The following is a 19,356-nucleotide window of genomic DNA, read 5'->3' on the forward strand; positions in this document are numbered from 1 at the left end:
GCGGTATTACACATTGCATACACACACACATATATTCTAATACGATTACAATATGCCCTAGTCACATGGAAAAGAAAAATACATAAGCCACCCGTGTAAGAATATCTCGATAACATGTAATATTATTCTATACAATCATTTTTATAAAAATAGTAAAAATAAATAAAATGCTTAGAATATACGACATATGTCCGCCGTGAGGGGGGTTTAAAGGACGCGTGACATGCTAAGGAGGTTAGTCCACCAATCCCTTCAATTACCTGCCCCAGACCCCCATTGCATTTCCTTAAATCCTACCGCATTTCTTATTTTATTTTCATTTTGGGGTTTTCTTCCCTCGTTTTCTCCTGTAAAAAGAGAATAACTAACTGTAAAGGTCATCATCTTCCTCGGCAGCATTACCAAACGATGCTCCGTTACCCTCGGCGGCGTTTGCCGCAGCATCACCGTTTGTTCCCAGAGCTGGTTCGTTGAAGTTGAAGTTGCTGAACTGGCCTCTGGAGGCCTTCATCTGTTGGGAGTAAGCTTCGTAACGACGCAATTCCGCGTCCGAGACGGACCGCTTGGCTGTCTTCATGGCCTCTGCGAAATGCTCCTTTGTGATGTATGGAACAGGGTCCGGTTGTTCGACGGCCTCCTGTTTGGCAGTGGCATCAGCCATCTCAACATCTTCCTCCGTCTTGACATTTTCCTCTGCCTTCTTCCGTTCCTCTTCAGCTGCCAGTCTGAGCCTGTGTGCCTCGATGGAGTCCTTGATGGCGTACTTGGCGGCTCTTTGGGCGATGTAGGACAAATCGGCACCGGAGAAACCTGTAGTAGCCTTTGCAATGGCCGTCAAGTCCAGACCTGGTTCTAGAGGCGTGTTTCTTAATTGAGCGCCCAAGATGGACAATCTTGCCGGTTCGTCTGGCAATGGGACGTAGATCAGTTGGTCCAGTCTACCCGGTCTCAAGATAGCTGGGTCGATCTGGTCAGGTCTGTTCGTGGCACCAATGACGAACACGTTTTTCTTGGCGTTCATACCGTCCATTTCGGTCAACAATTGGTTGACCACTCTATCGGAGGCACCACCGGCGTCACCGACGGAGCCACCTCTTGCCTTAGCGATAGAGTCCAGTTCATCCAAGAAGACGACCGTTGGGGCTGCGGCTCTTGCCTTGTCGAAGATATCACGGATGTTGGATTCAGATTCACCGTACCACATACTTAGAAGTTCTGGACCCTTGACGGAGATGAAATTGGCGGACACTTCAGTGGCGACCGCCTTAGCTAGCAAAGTCTTACCCGTACCTGGTGGCCCGTAGAACAGAACACCCTTTGAAGGAGCAAGCCCGAATTTGGTGTACTGGTCTGGATGCAACACTGGGTATTCGACCGTTTCCTTCAACTCTTCCTTGATCTCGTCTAGACCACCGACGTCATCCCAAGTGACGTTGACGCTCTCGACAACAGTTTCACGAAGCGCGGATGGATTGGAGTTACCAAGAGCAAATCTGAAGTTGTCCATGGTGACACCAAGGGAGTCCAACACCTCTGCGTCGATCTCCTCCTCTTCCAAGTCGATGAGGTCCATCTTTTCACGGATCTGTTGCATGGCGGCCTCGGAACACAGCGAGGCGATATCGGCACCGACGTAACCGTGTGTCTCCGCAGCCAAAGTCTCCAAGTCAACGTCATCGGCAAGTTTCATGTTCTTGGTGTGGATACGCAAAACTTCCAATCTCCCCGTGGCGTCTGGGATCCCAATATCAACTTCACGGTCAAATCTCCCGAATCTTCTCAAAGCTGGGTCGATCGAGTTAGGTCTGTTCGTAGCGGCGATGACGACAACATTGGATCTAGCCTTCATCCCGTCCATCAAAGTCAACAGTTGCGAAACGACTCTTCTTTCGACTTCCCCGTTAGTCTTGTCTCTCTTTGGAGCGATCGAGTCGATCTCGTCAATGAAGATAATTGCTGGGGCGTTCTTCTCTGCCTCCTCGAAAGCCTTTCTCAAATTGGATTCCGATTCACCTGCCATCTTGGACATAACCTCAGGACCGTTAATTAGGAAAAAAAACGCACCAGTCTCGTTCGCGACGGCTCTAGCCATCAAAGTCTTACCTGTCCCCGGAGGCCCGTACATTAGCACACCTCTTGGTGGCTTAATACCGATCGCTTTGAACAGTTGAGGATGTCTTAGGGGCAATTCGACCATCTCTCTGATCTGCGCCATCTGTTTCCTACAGCCACCGATATCATCGTACCCAACGTCGTTCATGTTGTTCTCCTCGTCCTCTCTGTTGATTGGCTCACCCTCCCAATGAATCACAGTGTCCTGTGCGACAACTGCATACTCATCTGGTTCGACATCAACGACTTTGAACTCGATCTGTCTCATCCCACCTCTGACCACGAAATGGTCGCCCTTTCTCACTGGCCTGTACGCCTCCACAAAGTACGGTTTCAAGTAGACATCGAACAAGTTCCCCGTAAGCCCCTCAATTGTGTCCGCGATGGGCAACACCGAGATTCTCGTCGCGTACTTGATATCAGGACACGCGTTCACAGTAACCAAATCACCTAGCCTGATCCTCAGGTTGTTTCTAACGACACGGTTAACCCTACACGCACCGTCATCCAATTCGTCATCAATAAGCACGATCAAAACGGTATCCCTCCTCTTCTTCCCCTTGACAAGCACGGTGTCCCCCCTGAACAGCTCCAATTTATCCATCGTGTTGGAATTGATAGCAATGACAGAGTTATCGTCGTTCGTCGCGTCATCGACAATCAAATTGTTCGTCTTCTTCTTTCTCCGCAGAATCGCGGTGGCCAAACGGTCCTCCGTGTGAGGGTCCCCACCAGATCCATCCAGCAGCGGCTTGTGTTCGTCACTCATCTCTACTGCGTTCGCTGTGTCTCTCTATCTGCTCAAAACAGACTGTCCCCTTTTGCCACACGCAACCGCACCGAGTTCCAAAATTTCCGCCCTCTTTATAAACCAGCGACTCCCGAGCACTTTTTTGCCACCCGGAAACAAATCGTGGAAAACCAGAAAAAAAGGGCCGGGTAACACCAAAAACGGCACACCCAGAAGTTTCGGCCGAGACCCGCGGCGGCTCTAAGAGTTTCTCCGGGCAGCAGTGCGGCGCTACCATAGTGTACCATAGTGTGGTCGTCGCTGCGTATGAGAGTGTCTGGGATGGTCTCTCTCTGCCCATAGTTGTGGGCCAGTGTGGGCCAGTGGCGGTCACAGGATCTCACTACACGCATACACACAGGGGCTGGTTACTTGAGTAGACGGTGACGGCGTTGACCGAGGCCGCCAACAGTTGCCGTTCTGTACTCGCGCTCTCTTGAGTGCATATGTAGTTACGTATAGGAGAAGAAACAGAGAAAATGAGGTCGAGAGGTCGAGGAGAGAAGCTTGATTTGAACAAAAAAAATTACGTAAACCGGTGGTTTCGACGTAGCACGGTTCTGAATCTGCCACGGAAACAGCCAAACGTAGCAATATGTTGAAGAATTTGATCTGGAGACAGTCCCCGCGGGTGAGGTCGCTTGTGCCACGCTCCTTTACCGCTTTCTACGCTTCGAAAGTCCCATTGACTAGCGAGTCGTATCTTTCGCTCAAGAGGAACGATTCCTTCAAGAGGCTGAGCTCTGATGATATAGAGTACTTCCGCACGGTGCTCTCGAAGCAGGAACTGCTTGGTTCGAAAGAGGAGGGGGACTTGGACCCGTTCAATGAGGACTGGATGCAGAAGTACCGTGGGCAGGCGAGTCTCGTGTTGAAACCGAAAACTGTCGAGAAAGTGTCGCTCATCTTGAACTACTGTAACGAGGAGAAACTCGCTGTTGTACCACAGGGTGGGAACACAGACCTCGTTGGTGGGTCTGTCCCAGTGTTCGACGAGATCGTGCTCTCCCTGAGCAACCTCAACAAAGTGAGAAGTTTTGACCCAGTGTCAGGGATCTTCAAGTGCGATGCTGGGGTTATCCTCGAAACCGCAAACGATTATCTCGTCCAACGGGACCACATCTTCCCCCTGGATTTGGGAGCCAAGGGGTCCTGTCAGATAGGTGGCGTCGTTGCGACTAATGCAGGCGGACAGCGGTTGCTCAGATACGGGTCCCTCCACGGGAACGTCCTGGGACTCGAAGTGGTGCTCCCCGATGGGACTATCCTGGACAGCATGCACTCTCTGCGGAAGGACAACACAGGATACGATTTGAAACAACTGTTTATCGGTGCTGAGGGGACGATCGGTGTCGTTACGGGTGTCTCGATCCTCACACCACCGAAACCAAGAGCCGTGAACGTCAGTTTCCTAGCCGTGAAAAGCTACGAGGACGTACAAAAAGTGTTCGTGAAGGCAAAGGGGGAACTGGCAGAGATCCTATCCGCATTCGAATTCATGGACGCAAAATCGATCGAACTGACAAGAGATCATTTGAAGAAGGACGATATTACTTTCCCATTGGAGGACGAGTACCCGTTTTATATCCTACTGGAGACCTCCGGGTCCAACAAGGAACATGATGACGCCAAGTTGGAGAAGTTCTTGGAGACTGCAATGGAATCCGAATTGGTCATCGACGGTACAATGGCACAGGACGAGACGGAATTAAAAAACTTGTGGCATTGGAGAGAGATGATCCCAGAATCCGCTCAGTGTAATGGAGGTGTCTACAAATACGATGTCTCCTTGCCCTTGAAAGACCTGTACTCTTTGGTCGAGGCGACAAACGCCAGACTAGAAAGCGAGGGCCTCATCGGAGACGAGTCTAAACCTGTCATCGCTGCAGTCGGGTATGGTCACATCGGCGATGGTAACTTGCATTTAAACCTCGCTTGCCGCGAGTACAATAAAACGATCGAAAAATGCCTAGAACCGTTTATCTACCAGTTTGTTCAATCGAAGCACGGCTCAATTAGTGCAGAACACGGCCTGGGGTTCCAAAAGAAGAATTACATCCAATACACCAAGAACGAAGTCGAGATCAATATGATGAAGGACATCAAAAAACACTACGATCCATACGGGATCTTGAACCCTTACAAATATATCTGATCGTGTAAATATACGAGTGTGATCTCCTGGAATACTCGCACTCCATATATCAATAACATATAATAATATCCTAGTTTACAGTCTTACCTTTATTTATTTACCTCCATCCATTCCCGCATAACTTCTTACTTCAATCTCAAGAGATATACTTTCCAAGCTTGAGACTCTCTACAGCCGCGGTAGATATATGTCTAAACCTGGCGGGACCCAGTGGTGTCCCGCCATACCATCGCGTAACAATTACAAGAACATTTATTGCATGAGAGCGCTCCAGTAAAGTCAATAACCTTTGTCCAGCACCAGCCTCTCCACAGTCCGAGGACCCTTGCTGCAAATTCTTTACCCGCGTTTCCTGGTCGTCGCCGTCGCTTTTGTTGTTATTTCGATTACGAGATTGGGAACGCTTTTTACTCGTTCCATTTGAAGAACCGGCAACTGTTTTCACATCACCAGTTCTCCATGCGTACATATGTGGATGGGAAGCCTTAGCTACAGCTTTGGTCTCTCTCACCAATTCATTCAACATACTGGGGACTTCCTTTTGGTCGGTTAGTGTGCAACATCGCGCTTGAAATTTAGACTTCTTGTCCACCAGAATCGAGGACTCGTTCCAAGATCTCATTGCCCAGGACAAATTCCTTACAATGGACCCACTACCACCCCTCATATCCAGCAAACCAGCTCTCAATGGGCCAATAATCTAATGTTTGTCACCTCGTTTTGATAATATATGGTTCATTTTTCTTGTTAACCATTTTCCCACTTAGATGATCCGGACATTAGTGAGATTAAGTGGTCCCCAGTTTAAGCTTGATTGAGCTTAGTCTCATGAAGTAAGCCTGGAAAATACTTGCTTCCCTCTTTTCACTGCGTAAGTGTCAAGTTCCCCGAACATTGTCATCTCTTTCCACTTTCAGTCGTCTTACTGAATATCAGATATAATATTATTATTGCCCAAAATTAAGACACTGTACTGTACCTCTTTTTTAAGCCGCATAAACGTCTCTAAAGGTAAACGACAGACAAACATCAGGTGTGACAAAACAAGTGATTTTTCTCCCTAGTTATACATTATACTGCGGTTGTAAACTGCTCAAGTGGTGCATGGAATACGGAAATGCCAAACCCAATAAGGTTCGTGGTTTCGACTCCCTGTAACCAAAAGGGTAAGCCATCCGGCTATCGCATTCTCGAGCTGAACAATAAACGGTTATCAGTGGTCTCGTACAAGAAGGATAAAGCTACCGACATTGGTGTGACAACACAAATATTCTGCTATCTCAAGCCTAAGAGTAGAAGCGTTATACCGGACCACTTGAATTATGATGATGTGGATCACTCTGACTACATGTTTGTAGGGAAATCAAATGGATTGATCGAAGTGATCCAAGACTACGAGTATAAGGTATCAAATACGATATCCTTGGAACCCAATTTTGTTCTGAGATGCTCCCCAGAGGATTATAGTAATGGCATGTTTCCAGATTACGTGATGATTGGCCTCGAGTACAAAGATGGACTACTTTATTGCTGTCTGAGTTCAGGAAGAATCTACACGTTCATACTGAACCTACCTGAAGATTACAAACAGTGTGATAATTTGTGCTTACCAGATATGCCATCCACATGGAAAGACCAAAGCTTCCCCTCATATTTCGACCCAAGCGAAGAGATCCAATCCAGAGAGACAAGCGATTTTCTCTCCAAGACAGAGTATACAGGGAGGACGAAGCTAAAACATATATGCTACTATTTGATCCCAATAGAAAAACCAAAGACCACCGTTCCCAGATCAATCCTTTACTTCATTGACTTATACAGGCAACAATACATCTATAGACCCTCGATGCTAATCTGTCTCGAAGACAGTGTATCCGGGTTTCAAATTAACCCGTTCGATAAATTAAGTTTTCTCACTGTCTCTCCAAGAAACCCAATCATGATAAGAAAAGTAATTCTTCCTAGGACGTACCTCAACTACTTTATTACATTTTCTCACATCAAGAAAAGAATACAGGAGATTATCAAACAGGAAATTATCCCGTGGGAAGACGTAGCCATTGAAAATGGATTTCATTCCTTTGCATTTTGGATGGCTTGCGAATCAGTATATGGATACGAGAGCATCAGTTCCACTTTATGGAATGAAATTCTGGAAAATCACGGTACAGGATACTTAAAATCAACGGTCGTTTGGAAACAGTCTCATAGCCGTGCCGACGATAAACTGTACGAATCGTTATACCGAATGACAAACGAACAATCTCAAGAAAATATCTATACACCAACGAGCAGGCCTCAACCAAGAACAACCAGAAGTTTACAGCGACATGTTTTGAACGAGCCTGTTGATTTCCCACAATATTCAAAGTGGGAACTTAACTCGTTCATTCGCAACGTCCGTAAGAAATCGTACACCGTGGATTTCAATGTAATATCATCTATACGACATCCTGGGGAAATACACCATGGTACAAACACGAGTACAGGAAGAAGAACGCAATTCCGACATAATGGCGACGAAATTAGGCTTAGGAGTAACAGTTCCGAGATTTTAGAAGGTGATCAAATGCTGGGAGAATCCGAACAGGAAGATAGTGAATTTTTCACAGAAGAACTGGAAACGACAACCTCGTTTTTAACGGATAGATACAAAAGCATGGAAATAGTTGCAATAGACACTTTTTTGATACTGAGTGTGTTTAGGCCGAAATATCAGGACGAGGCGATCCTAAAAATAGATTCTTTCAACAATCAGACAATTAGGACTAACGACGACTACCTCAGATCTTCTACAGACGACGAAGAGATTTTATTTGACGAGATATTATCAAGATTATCCTCATTCAAGAAGCTGTTTATACTAACCGAATATCTGTACGTTGTTATCGATGTCAATGGCATATTGGTTGTCGACAAAAGGAAGATTAAGGATACTGAATGTTTCTCGAAAAACGACTATGGAGCTTTTAAAGTAGCTGGATATAACTTTGGTTTGGTTAGCGATGCGTTATTTGTCTCCCACTCTCTGACAGAAAGGAGAAGCTCGTACAATATGGAATTTGTTATGATAGTTACTTGTCTACCCGGGGAAATTAAAGCATTTGGAGTTGTATTCAACTCTGACTCAAAGATAGGCCAGGTCACACCCCAAGATTCACTCCGTTTGAAAAAGAGAAATACATTTGTTGACAAATTGTTATTAATTGATTCCGGGGTGGCGGTACCCAGAAAGCGTGAACCAAATGACAATGCCAATCAAGTAACCATTTCGAAGCGTATCAAAATGAGGAAAGAGCGAAACGGAAACTGATTACCTCCTCTTATATAACACAAAAATGTACGCTTCTATATATATTCATGTTCGAGACAAGTATTATACTGCACCTGGGGACCTGGCACGCACCCGAACCTGAAAGATACGGAAAAGATGAGTAAAATTTAAGAGGTGCTACGTCGCTATGTAGTTACAACACGATGTAAGCCCTTAACTTTAATTGTTCTTACTATAGTACCTTCATGTGAGAATGGGTTGTGGAACGGACTAATGATCTGTTACCCTCTCAATTACAGTACTGTAAAGTACTATAATCCTGACATGCGAGAAGATCAACTCGAGACGTGCGGATGGCCCGGTATCCGCAGCGTATAGAAACCCCAAGGTATCTGCACCGACATCTTTCAAGATCATCCCTGAATCCAGGATCTAACGAACAAAATAATTGATTCCACCACACCTTTTTTAAAAGAATGTCGTCTAAGCTACAGAAAACTAATGAACGAGACGTCCCTTTGACCGTTTCGGAGGTCAAGGAAGAGTCAAAGCCTGTGAATTGATGCAGCGATACTCAGCCCTTATTAGAAAATAACCTTGTTGATACTGCCACTCCTACGAACATTACTTTGGATCCAGAACTACTGGCAATATTTCAAAGGGTTGTCCTGGAGTACATGCAGAGCAAAACGGCAGCTATGGTAGCACCAATTGCAGTGGCCGCTCAACCAACCGTGGTTGCAGTTGTACAAACGGAGGTGTCCCTCGTTGATGCGAGCAATAGAATACTAGCTTTCTTTCAAGACTTCAGATTTAGCGGAGGAACACTAAAACCATTGATGCAGTTTATCCATTGGAAGAACGAATTCGAGGAGATCGCTAATGGACCAGCCAAAGTGTTAGGAATTTTTTCCTAGATCATTGCAAAACAATCTTTTAAAGGGTGTGCATTGGACTGGTTACAACGGTTCATAGAGAACAAATCCACAGAGGAGAGGGAAGCAGTAACCGCTGACGAAATCATCGAGAGTCTCGCACTAACGTACGATTACAAGATCGACCTCGTCAGGGAAACGGCAGACTTTATCCACAAGCCAATCAGGTCTTCACAGGATCTGCTACAGTTTATCGAAGCGTATGATACGTTCCTAAAACCGCTCTTGCTCGAAGAAATGGCGAAGATCCTCCTCCTAGGATTACATCCGACGTCGGTCCAATACGACTATCGTATATAAACCGAACTGTCTTTCCGTGTGTCCTTTTTGTAGATCATGTCGTATCGGAAGAACACTGAAATGGATTGGACAGGTAAATGCCATCGGACTCATGATGATGAGGTCCCAAGAGGAAAACAGGGCAGGCGCGATATGCAATCCTCCAACAAAAAGAAAAAGAACAACAAGTTTTCGAACAATGGCAACAATCGGAAAATGAATCACAACAATTCTTCTAATCGGCCCAAGAACAGGAACAACACCAACGGAAATGGACAAAATACATCCAACAGAACTAGTGGATTACAATAGGATGAGAACCACAGCACCCTCATTCCAATGCTAGGAGGTAATGCTATGATTGAAGAAGACCGCAATTATGCCATCATCGGGCCTCTGCCGAGAGTACAGGCCTAGATGGGTAATGTGCAATTTTTGTTCGTGTTGTTATAGTTGTTGCCAGAATGTAAGAGCTAAAGTCGGCTGTGTTTGAATAAAATGTGGACTGATTGACATTCTTATTTGTGCCGTATACATAGTCATACGAGTTCGACAATTCATCCTCATAATAAGAATAACACTGCCAATATACAACCATAATTTATATTCCCTTTTTGATAAAGTCTTGGGAAAGAGAAGTAAAGATGTACCATATGAGTTCTTCAAACAATTCCAGCCTCAAATCAAGTAGTCAAGACAATTAATTTCAAAATATCTTTTGTAGGTAGAATCGAAGAGAGTGACTTAAGTAGTACCTTGAATCTCTAAAATTAAGACTAGAGCGCAGTGTCATATAAAGTATTAATCGTCCGTTACACTAGCTACTTAATCTGACCTCTTTCTATATATTCTATATAAAAGAAGCTAAAAATGATGTCCCAAATTCTTATTAAAATTTAGTCTTTTTTTGATCTTGAGCTATGCATATGTTCTGACTTATGCTGATTCGTCCAAGTTATGTAAGAAGGACTCATTGGACGATTCAGTTATTTCATCAAAATCAAATTCGGTCTCTTGGCCCAGTTGGTTAAGGCACCGTGCTAATAACGCGGGGATCAGCAGTTCGATCCTGCTAGAGACCATTTTTTTGCTTCACTTAAGTTCCTACCGCACCGAATACCCGCCTCTAGTGTCTCTTATTGATTATTTTGCTTCTTTTGAGATAGATCAGGCCTCACCAAGATACCATATAACGAAAAACATTTTAGATCACTATAGGCACGTTGGAAAAGCTCAGTATTGTGTCTGATCATTGTGTCTTAATCTTCCAAAGATAGACGAGTATACTTCTCCCTTCAACGAATATTCTCTTCTGAACCCTTACAATTAATAGTTTGTATTATATAATCATCGTTGCACTCCGCTTCGCTACTCAGTGCGTTCTGTTTAACAGTTGGATGTGTTAAGAACACATGGTGACCAGCTTGTGACCATAAAAGAGAGCGAGTCAGCAGGTACACGTTACTGGTAATGAGTGGAAACTTTATTCGATTTTGAGCCTGGTCAGGATTCAAAATTATATTTTTGAGGGACATGATTTAGAACAGTTGTAGCCAAAGAACACACAAAACTCGCAGAGCAAATCAAATGAGAAGGAAACTCTACGGGACAAAATAATAAGTAATGGAGCTCTATTGAGATGGTTTCACCGTTTAACTGTCTAGCATATGTTGCCAAATCCTGTAGTATGTGCGTTATTTTTGCTTGTTATCTCTCTTTCCATTGAAAAAGTTCTGATGTTAATTATATTACACTTGTCTGGTTTTTAAAGGAGCTCATGTTGTATGGCGGTGGATAGAAATGGAACCTGCTATGGGTCGTTCGTCTGCTAACGTTGGTAGTTTGATGCTCATCTTCTCCATGCAGCTCGAGACGTTCGTAATAAATCTCTTTCAAATTATCTGAAAGATTTTGTCCAGAAAAGGCACTTCCATGGCTTGCCAATTCAGCCGATTGTCTTTTATTATAACAGTCGTCACCGAAATGACCTTTCCCTCCGCAAAGGTAACAGAAAAAAGTATGAAATGGGACAATATTCTTTTCCTTATCCGCATATTCTTTTTTGTAGCGTATACTCTCCATATTTTTGGACACAGAGAGGTTAAATGCTTTTCTCCTGAGCAATCTACACAGTACTTCTTTAAGCGTTTACTTATTTTCCCAGTACTTTTTACCTCCAACGTCTTGTTTTTTTTGACGACTTCTTCTTGCCCTTCTTGTGGACTTTTCTTGAAGCTCCCTTTTTGGAAAGTTTAGCTTCTGTCCTCATAATAGAACATGCGTAAATTTGATAATTGCTTTGTGATTGACCCCAGTGGTAACCACTAATTGTAAATATCGAAGTCCATCTGACATTTTCGTTCACCGTTGCGAATATTATGAAAAAATTGATATTTGAAAAAAAAAGTAACTGGACATATCAAGTGTTACTAAACAGATATCTCAACTTTTACTCTCCACAATATATTTGCGAAAATACCACAAGATGAGTGAACTATCTGATGCCGAAAAGCGAAGGCTTTTGAAGGAGAGAAGGCAAAAGAAATTTGCCAATGGTGGAGCCAGCTCTCGGTTGAACAAGATTACCGGCCAAGCGGATAGTCATTTGAGCACAACTTCGCCTTTAGAGAACGAAAAGAAAGTTACACCCACCACCAACTTGGGTGGAGCAACTGCATTCTCTGAAGATGCAGGAAAAAAACAATTCTCAAGTCCAACTGTTACTAGTGACACGACTACTGAGGAGAAGGATAGAAATATTGAAGTGGAGCTGCTAAAGCAATTAGCTGGAGCGCAAAAGCAAGATGGCTCTTCCCCTGACTTGTTTTCGTTGCTCAAGTCAATGAATCCGGGTGGCGATACTCCTGATTTATCCGGTATGTTACCAGAAGAAGCCGTTTCTCCTGTTGACCAGGCACTATTGAACTACCATGATTACCTAGTTAATCGATTGAAGGCGTGGAGTATTCTAATAAAATGGTGCTGTTTCCTACTTCCTTACATGTACCTGGTCACAAGAGACGGAAGGCCATCCGTGTTTCAAGTACCAAAGAGTTTGTCAATTTTGACCGACCCTTCGCACTTCTTCATGGTCTTCACATCTTTCGAAATTGTTGCTGTCTCTATATTTTACCAAAGACTACAAACAATTGAAAGGACCAACAAGGTCAACACTCTGCATAATACTAGCAAGATCGTAAAACTATCTTCTCTAATTCCTGAAGGAGTGCTACCTATCTCAAACATCAAAGGTAAAATTGTCCAGGTCCTACAGTATTGGGATGTTCTGTCAATATTTCTAACAGATGTGTGCTTTGTCTTAGTGTTTCTAGGTATTATGATGTATATTTAATTAGATTTGCTGCCATATAGGGAACCAGTTAAGAATGTAGGTGCCGCTGCTGTACGTGTTATCCTACTGTAAGATGTTTTCGGGTAACCAATTTTTGTCATTTTTTAATGTGTGGAAAAATTTTTCCGTTTATGAGCTTTCAATATTCAAAGATGAGATGAGCTTGTAATTGACTAAGGCTCATCGCATAGCAAAAAGAACAACCGATCAATTCACTAGCGGAAGCAAAAATGGCCTATAGTGATGCCAAGATTCAGAAGAATGGCCCGAAAGCTAGGGACAATCAATCGAAGTTTGAAAGGCCGATTTCAAGTAACTCTGATAGGAAGAAGAAGTTCAAGGAAACTAGAGATAAGAAATTAAAGGCTGGTATGCAACGGCTGAATGACAAGTATGCATACGCGGTGTCGTCAGCTGCGGCCACTGAATATTTGCTTCCTGAATCCTCTGGTTATCTAGAAGCTGAAGATGAAATGGAAAAAACGTTTAAAGTCAAACAAGATGAGATCAAATCTAGTGTTGATGTCACAACGAAGAACAAAGCATTGAATTTGAAATTGACTGAATTTGGACCATACCATATCAATTACAATAGGAATGGTACACATCTTTTGATAACTGGACGCAAGGGACATGTCGCTTCTATGGACTGGAGGAAAGGTTCTTTACGTGCGGAGCTGAATTTGAACGAATCCTGCTTTGGTGCAACCTACTTACAAAATGAACAATATTTTGCAGTCGCACAAAAAAAATATACATTCATTTATGACCACGAGGGTGTTGAATTGCATAGACTGCATCAGCACATCGAGGCTAGGCATCTACAATTCCTCCCATACCATTACCTACTAGCCACCGCTGGTGAAACTGGGTGGTTGAAGTATCACGATGTATCTACGGGGCAACTGGTCTCTGAACTGAAAACGAAAATGGGTCCCACTACATCCATGACACAAAATCCATGGAACGCCGTTATGCACCTGGGACATAGCAACGGTACAGTATCACTTTGGTCTCCCTCAATGCCAGAGCCGCTAGTGAAACTACTGTCAGGTAGAGGTCGCATCAATAGTATAGCAGTAGATAGGAGTGGACATTACATGGCGACAGTGGATGGGGGTAAGTCTCTAAAGATCTGGGATATAAGGAATTTTAGAGAACTTCACAGTGTCGAGAACTTACCAACCCCTGGGACAAACGTGACGATATCTGACACGGGATTGCTTGCGATGAGCAGGGGCCCACATGTAACAATCTGGAAGGATTCACTGAGACGCAGTAAAGAGGCAAAGCCATGTTTTGGTTCTATGGGGGGTTTAAAAAACAGAAACACTTCATATATGACAGAACTATTCCCTGGGAACAAAGTCAACAACATGGAGTTTGTGCCCTTTGAGGATTTGCTTGGTGTGGGCCATGAGGATGGTGTGACCAATCTAATCATTCCTGGCTCTGGTGAGGCCAACTACGACGCATTGAGTATCAATCCATATGAAACTGCTAAACAGAGACAAGAACAAGAGGTAAGAACATTATTGAACAAATTGCCAGCGGACACAATAACGTTAGATCCAAACACGTTAGGTACTGTTGACAAGAACGCCTCAACTATCCGCCTGACAGCGAAGGATTTGGCCCAGGCAGCAATAGCAAATGAGGAGAAACCTAAGAAGAACGCGGACATCCCACAAGTTAAACCAGAAGTGAAGGGTAAAAACTCTGGGTTACGCTCCTTTTTACGTAAGAAGACGCGTAATGTCATAGATGAAAGGAAGCTGAGAGTCCAGAAGGAGTTGGAGAAAGAAAAGGCGTCGCGTAAGAGGGCAGAGCTCGTGAAAAGAGGAGAAATTGCTGAGGACGACAAGGATGTCGTTTCTGAAGCTTTGAGCCGGTTTTCATAACGCCTAATCACATACATCGAAGGAATCTGTATCATAAATATATATACCTAACCTAACACACCAGCATTGAAACTTGTTTAACATAGTGAGGGGTCCTTCCCAAGAAATGCATGCTTAACTACTCCTCACCCACCCCCACGCTTCCCCCCACCCCACTTTACTCTTTTGAGTTACGCAATACGTGGACTAGATTGTTCCCAACTCATAGTTAAACCGAGATACGGTCCTTGTACTTCTCTCTCTGCATCGCTTTCTCTGCGGGAGAAAGCAGTACGACCCCCATTTCCATTTGGGACATTCTTCCCCACCTCTTCGGAAAAACCGAAAAGGAAGCATTGTTCTCTGCGTAAGTTGGCGGACAGGGCGGGTTTTTCTTGTTTCTCCGGCTTCATCTGCGCTAACATAAGAAAAGGTGGCACCATTTTCCGTAATTTGTCCGGACACGCGGATTAATATATATCCTGCGGTATTATCTTCGCTCTTTTTTTTTTGTTTTTTTGTAAAATTCTGGACGGGATGTTCCGGGTCTGGTTTTTCCTCCCTTTCGAGAGTTTTTGTGTTGCTGCCTGTTTTTCCTTTATTAGTTCCGTCCGTGACGGGCATTATTTTAATAGAGAGCCTGCGACTCAACATGCAAAGAGGGAATATTTATTTTTCTTTCCTTCCCTACAACTCCTGGCTTGCACCTCCGTTACTTTCATTCTTGGTTGACTTCGTCAACGATTTACTACAAAAGCACACTCATTAAAGGTGACAACTACAGAGGTTTGACTGTTAGTAACCGAAATAAAGAAACGAAAGAGAAAGGCCACTTTTAGTACCGGAATACACCTGGCGATCGGTACGAGGGTTGTTACTTTTTTCTTATTCTTTCGTTCAATATTAGGAGCTAGAAACAGGTCACAAAAGAATAGCTTAGAGCGTCTACGGTTTTTTATTTTGTATCGGATTATTCTTCTCTTCCCAGCTGGGCTAAAGTCTTTCGAAAACACTTCACAAGATGTTTGTTTCACCGCCACCAGCGACTCTAATGAGCCAAGTGCTTCAAAGGAAACATTCAAAGAAAAATTCAGACACACAAAGTAATAACATCGGCTTACAACCGATTGTGGAAGAAAATAATTCAGAACATTCTATCATGACGGGTGCACCCTCCATGTATGATCCAACAGCACTCCAGCAGCAGCAGCTGAACAAAAATGGCACTGATTTTGTCAGCGCCCCACCAGAGTATGCGGACAGAGCAAGGTCTGAGATTAGAAAGAGGTTACTCCCACCAAACAGCAATAATGTTAGGTCTGCAAGGTCCTCGTCTCATACGAGCAGTAGGTCAGTGACGTCAAGAAACACGAACGATCGTGCAAGTATTGATCACAGGAGTCTAGCGTCAGACGATGCATCCTCGTACCAATCGAGTATCTTTTCGCATCCATCCACGATGTTCACACAATCGAGTGGAGACATTGGCCTGACGCCTGTAAGCACATGCGAGATCACAACTGCGAAATTCATTACACATGTGACACTAGAGGAGGCTCTACCGAAGACATTCTTTGACATGTACACAGCCGAAGTATTGATGTCGGATCCGACGACAGTGCTGCCCAACGGCAGACCGAGCTTTACGAAGAGGGAACTGCTGGACTGGGATCTCAACGATATAAGGTCTTTACTGATTGTAGAGAAGTCGCGACCGGAATGGGGCAGCCAGTTACCTGAGGTAACCACGAGTGGACCAAACTTGCCCCAATTCAGACTGCAATTACTGCCACTAAACGCAACTGATAACTGTATCATAACGACTCTAGTCAGTTCAGATCTTTACTTGGAGGCACACCTGGATTACGAATTCAAACTAACCAGTGCCAAATATACAGTTGCTGCGGCACGGAAGAGACATGAGCAAATGACGGGCCGCAATGAGGCTGTAATGCATTTGAGTAAACCGGAATGGAGAAACATCATAGAGAATTATCTACTGAACGTCGCAGTGGAGGCTCAATGTCGCTTCGACTTCAAGCAAAGATGCTCCGAGTACAGGAAATGGAAACTTCAGCAGTCGAATCTAAAGAGACCGGATATGCCTCCACCAAAAATGATACCGTCAAGGAAAGCCATGCAAAACAATCTACTGAAAATGACCCTAATGAAAAACCTTCACAACAGCTCTCAACAGGCCAATAGTAGCGCAACGACTCAGGGAGAGATGAACGAGTTTCATAACGATCAAGGACAGAAAATTTCGTTGACTCCAGAGGAGAAAGCTAATATATGGGCTCACTGCCAGACTCAGGTATACCAGAGATTGGGGCTTGATTGGAAGCCGGATTGTGTGAAATAAACACGTTGTCAAAAATATACGTTCCGTAGTGGATTTCCTTCGCCCTCCACTCCACTAATATTCAGGCATCGAAGAAATGCAGACTCACTGCGACATGAACAAATATTCAATCCCATGAATAATTTAAGTTCATAATTAAATATAGATAACATTCATAACTATTAAGTAATAAAAAATTATAACTGGACAAGTATTACCTTGTCCAGCCAGCATATTTAAAAACTTATTAAGATCGTAGATCAGAGAATACCCCTGAAGCCATGGGTGCTACAAAAGAAACTAGAACTGCTTTAAAAATCCCACCTAGTAGTAATTTTCAAGCGTACTTCCTGCAGTAGCTGCACTGTTAACCTTGTGGTTCAACTGTTATTTAGTGTAGTTTCTTACCCGAATGGACCCTTTCCTTAAAAAAGTCGTTCTTCTTCTTTTTCGATCTCAAATTTCTTCTGGAATAAAAAAATAAAAGTAAGATGTATTGTAGCGATGTCCACTTATTGTATCCCCATACATGGCTGTATCTATTCTAAAGAGGGCCAGACTACTTTATATAGGCGCAAACAAAAAACGCAATGTCTGATTCCAGCAAGGAGAATGCTGCTGATTTACTAGCATCTTTGAAAATTGATGAAGCAGAAAAGAAGGCGCCATCCAATGCGTCTTCCTCGCTCGCGGATAGAATTGCAGCTGAGAAGAAGAAACACGCTGCCAACATTGACAAGAAATCCGAAGTGAAGGTGTCAGACGATGACAAGAAGGGGGAACCTAAGAAGAAAGTTGCAGAGGAGGACTCGAATCTAGTCAATTCTGAATATGAAGTGAAAGTGAAGCTGGCCGATATCCAAGCTGATCCGAACTCGCCGCTGTTCAGTGTGAAGTCTTTTGACCAGCTAGGGTTGACCCCTGAGTTACTGAAGGGTGTCTATGCTATGAAGTTCCAAAAACCTTCCAAGATCCAGGAGAGAGCTCTCCCCCTGCTGTTGCATAACCCTCCGAAGAACATGATTGCGCAATCCCAATCCGGTACCGGTAAGACTGCTGCCTTCTCGCTAACGATGCTTTCCCGGGTGGATTTATCTCTTGGGGAGTGTTGCCAAGCTATCTGTCTAGCCCCCTCGAGAGAATTGGCGAGGCAGACACTAGAAGTCATCCAAGAGATGGGCAAGTTCACCAAGATCAAATCCCAGCTGATTGTCCCTGATTCCTTTGAGAAGGGCCAGCAGATTCTGGCGCATATCGTTGTTGGTACGCCCGGTACCATATTAGACCTGATGCGTAGGAAGCGGCTTGACGTGAACTCTGTCAAGATTTTTGTACTTGACGAGGCGGACAACATGTTGGACAAGCAAGGTCTAGGGGATCAGTGTTTACGTGTGAAAAAGTTCTTACCAAAGAACGCGCAACTTGTGTTATTCAGTGCTACTTTCGCTGAACAAGTGCGTTCATACGCGAAGAAAGTGGTCCCCGAGGCGAACACTTTGGAATTACAAAGAAACGAGGTCAATGTGAAGGCGATCAAGCAGTTGTACATGGACTGTAACGATGAGAAGCATAAGTACGAGGTTCTGTGCGAGCTTTATGGGTTATTGACCATTGGGTCATCTATCATCTTCGTACAGACGAAGAAGACCGCCAATGTGTTGTACGCCAGGTTGAAACAGGAGGGTCACCAAGTATCCATTTTGCACGGTGATTTGCAGAGTCAGGATAGAGATAGATTAATTGATGATTTCCGAGAGGGCAGATCCAAAGTGTTAATCACGACCAACGTGTTGGCGCGTGGTATCGATATCCCCTCTGTGTCCATGGTGGTGAACTACGATTTACCTACTCTGGCGAACGGCGATGCTGACCCTGCGACGTACATACACCGGATCGGGAGAACCGGTAGGTTTGGGAGAAGAGGTGTGGCCATCTCGTTTGTCTCGGACAAGAAATCCTTCAACACGCTTTCGACTATTCAAAAATACTTTGGCGACATTGAGATGACGCGTGTTCCTACTGACGACTGGGACGAGGTCGAAGAGATCGTCAAAAAGGTGTTAAAGGAATGAAAACCTGCGTACCGCTGTCATCCCCCCTTCCCCCCCTACCCCAGCACCATATAATTAATCGACAGCAGCGCATGTGTTCTGCAAAATTACGTACTCAAGACTTACTTACATATACATATGCGCAGAGCCCGACCGAACGCGGACGGGAGGGTCCACCGGCTCCACC

At 44.2% G+C, this 19,356-nt stretch overlaps 8 protein-coding genes and 1 non-coding gene across 9 annotated transcripts; 7 read left to right on the plus strand and 2 right to left on the minus strand.

Annotated features, from left to right (window-relative positions):
• Positions 1-364: 364 nt before the first annotated feature.
• CDC48 (AAA family ATPase CDC48) lies at positions 365-2,881 on the minus strand (the record flags this gene model as incomplete). The annotated part of the gene is made up of 1 exon (XM_022611588.1): positions 365-2,881. One exon carries the CDS (start codon positions 2,879-2,881, stop codon positions 365-367), a length of 2,517 nt encoding a protein of 838 aa, XP_022462982.1.
• A 616-nt stretch (positions 2,882-3,497) lies between these two features.
• DLD2 (D-lactate dehydrogenase) lies at positions 3,498-5,057 on the plus strand (the record flags this gene model as incomplete). The annotated part of the gene is made up of 1 exon (XM_022611589.1): positions 3,498-5,057. The coding sequence occupies one exon, from the start codon at positions 3,498-3,500 to the stop codon at positions 5,055-5,057; it is 1,560 nt and encodes a 519-aa protein (XP_022462983.1).
• Positions 5,058-5,193: 136 nt separating this feature from the next.
• Positions 5,194-5,724, minus strand: KNAG0B02960 (uncharacterized protein; the record flags this gene model as incomplete). Its single annotated transcript, XM_022611590.1, has 1 exon — positions 5,194-5,724. The coding sequence occupies one exon, from the start codon at positions 5,722-5,724 to the stop codon at positions 5,194-5,196; it is 531 nt and encodes a 176-aa protein (XP_022462984.1).
• Positions 5,725-6,174: 450 nt separating this feature from the next.
• On the plus strand, positions 6,175-8,370 carry GID12 (Gid12p; the record flags this gene model as incomplete). The annotated part of the gene is made up of 1 exon (XM_022611591.1): positions 6,175-8,370. One exon carries the CDS (start codon positions 6,175-6,177, stop codon positions 8,368-8,370), a length of 2,196 nt encoding a protein of 731 aa, XP_022462985.1.
• A 2,183-nt stretch (positions 8,371-10,553) lies between these two features.
• On the plus strand, positions 10,554-10,627 carry KNAG0Btrna9I. The gene has a single exon. It is a non-coding gene; the product is annotated as a tRNA-Ile (tRNA).
• Positions 10,628-12,030: 1,403 nt separating this feature from the next.
• GET2 (GET complex subunit GET2) lies at positions 12,031-12,897 on the plus strand (the record flags this gene model as incomplete). Its single annotated transcript, XM_022611592.1, has 1 exon — positions 12,031-12,897. The coding sequence occupies one exon, from the start codon at positions 12,031-12,033 to the stop codon at positions 12,895-12,897; it is 867 nt and encodes a 288-aa protein (XP_022462986.1).
• Positions 12,898-13,127: 230 nt separating this feature from the next.
• On the plus strand, positions 13,128-14,798 carry UTP7 (Utp7p; the record flags this gene model as incomplete). Its single annotated transcript, XM_022611594.1, has 1 exon — positions 13,128-14,798. The coding sequence occupies one exon, from the start codon at positions 13,128-13,130 to the stop codon at positions 14,796-14,798; it is 1,671 nt and encodes a 556-aa protein (XP_022462987.1).
• A 1,000-nt stretch (positions 14,799-15,798) lies between these two features.
• Positions 15,799-17,139, plus strand: STD1 (Std1p; the record flags this gene model as incomplete). Its single annotated transcript, XM_022611595.1, has 1 exon — positions 15,799-17,139. One exon carries the CDS (start codon positions 15,799-15,801, stop codon positions 17,137-17,139), a length of 1,341 nt encoding a protein of 446 aa, XP_022462988.1.
• A 569-nt stretch (positions 17,140-17,708) lies between these two features.
• Positions 17,709-19,190, plus strand: DBP5 (ATP-dependent RNA helicase DBP5; the record flags this gene model as incomplete). The annotated part of the gene is made up of 1 exon (XM_022611596.1): positions 17,709-19,190. One exon carries the CDS (start codon positions 17,709-17,711, stop codon positions 19,188-19,190), a length of 1,482 nt encoding a protein of 493 aa, XP_022462989.1.
• Between the last annotated feature and the right edge of the window lie 166 nt (positions 19,191-19,356).

The sequence above is a fragment of the Huiozyma naganishii genome, chromosome 2, assembly GCF_000348985.1.
Source record: "Huiozyma naganishii CBS 8797 chromosome 2, complete genome".
Taxonomy (NCBI): Eukaryota; Fungi; Ascomycota; class Saccharomycetes; order Saccharomycetales; family Saccharomycetaceae; genus Huiozyma; species Huiozyma naganishii.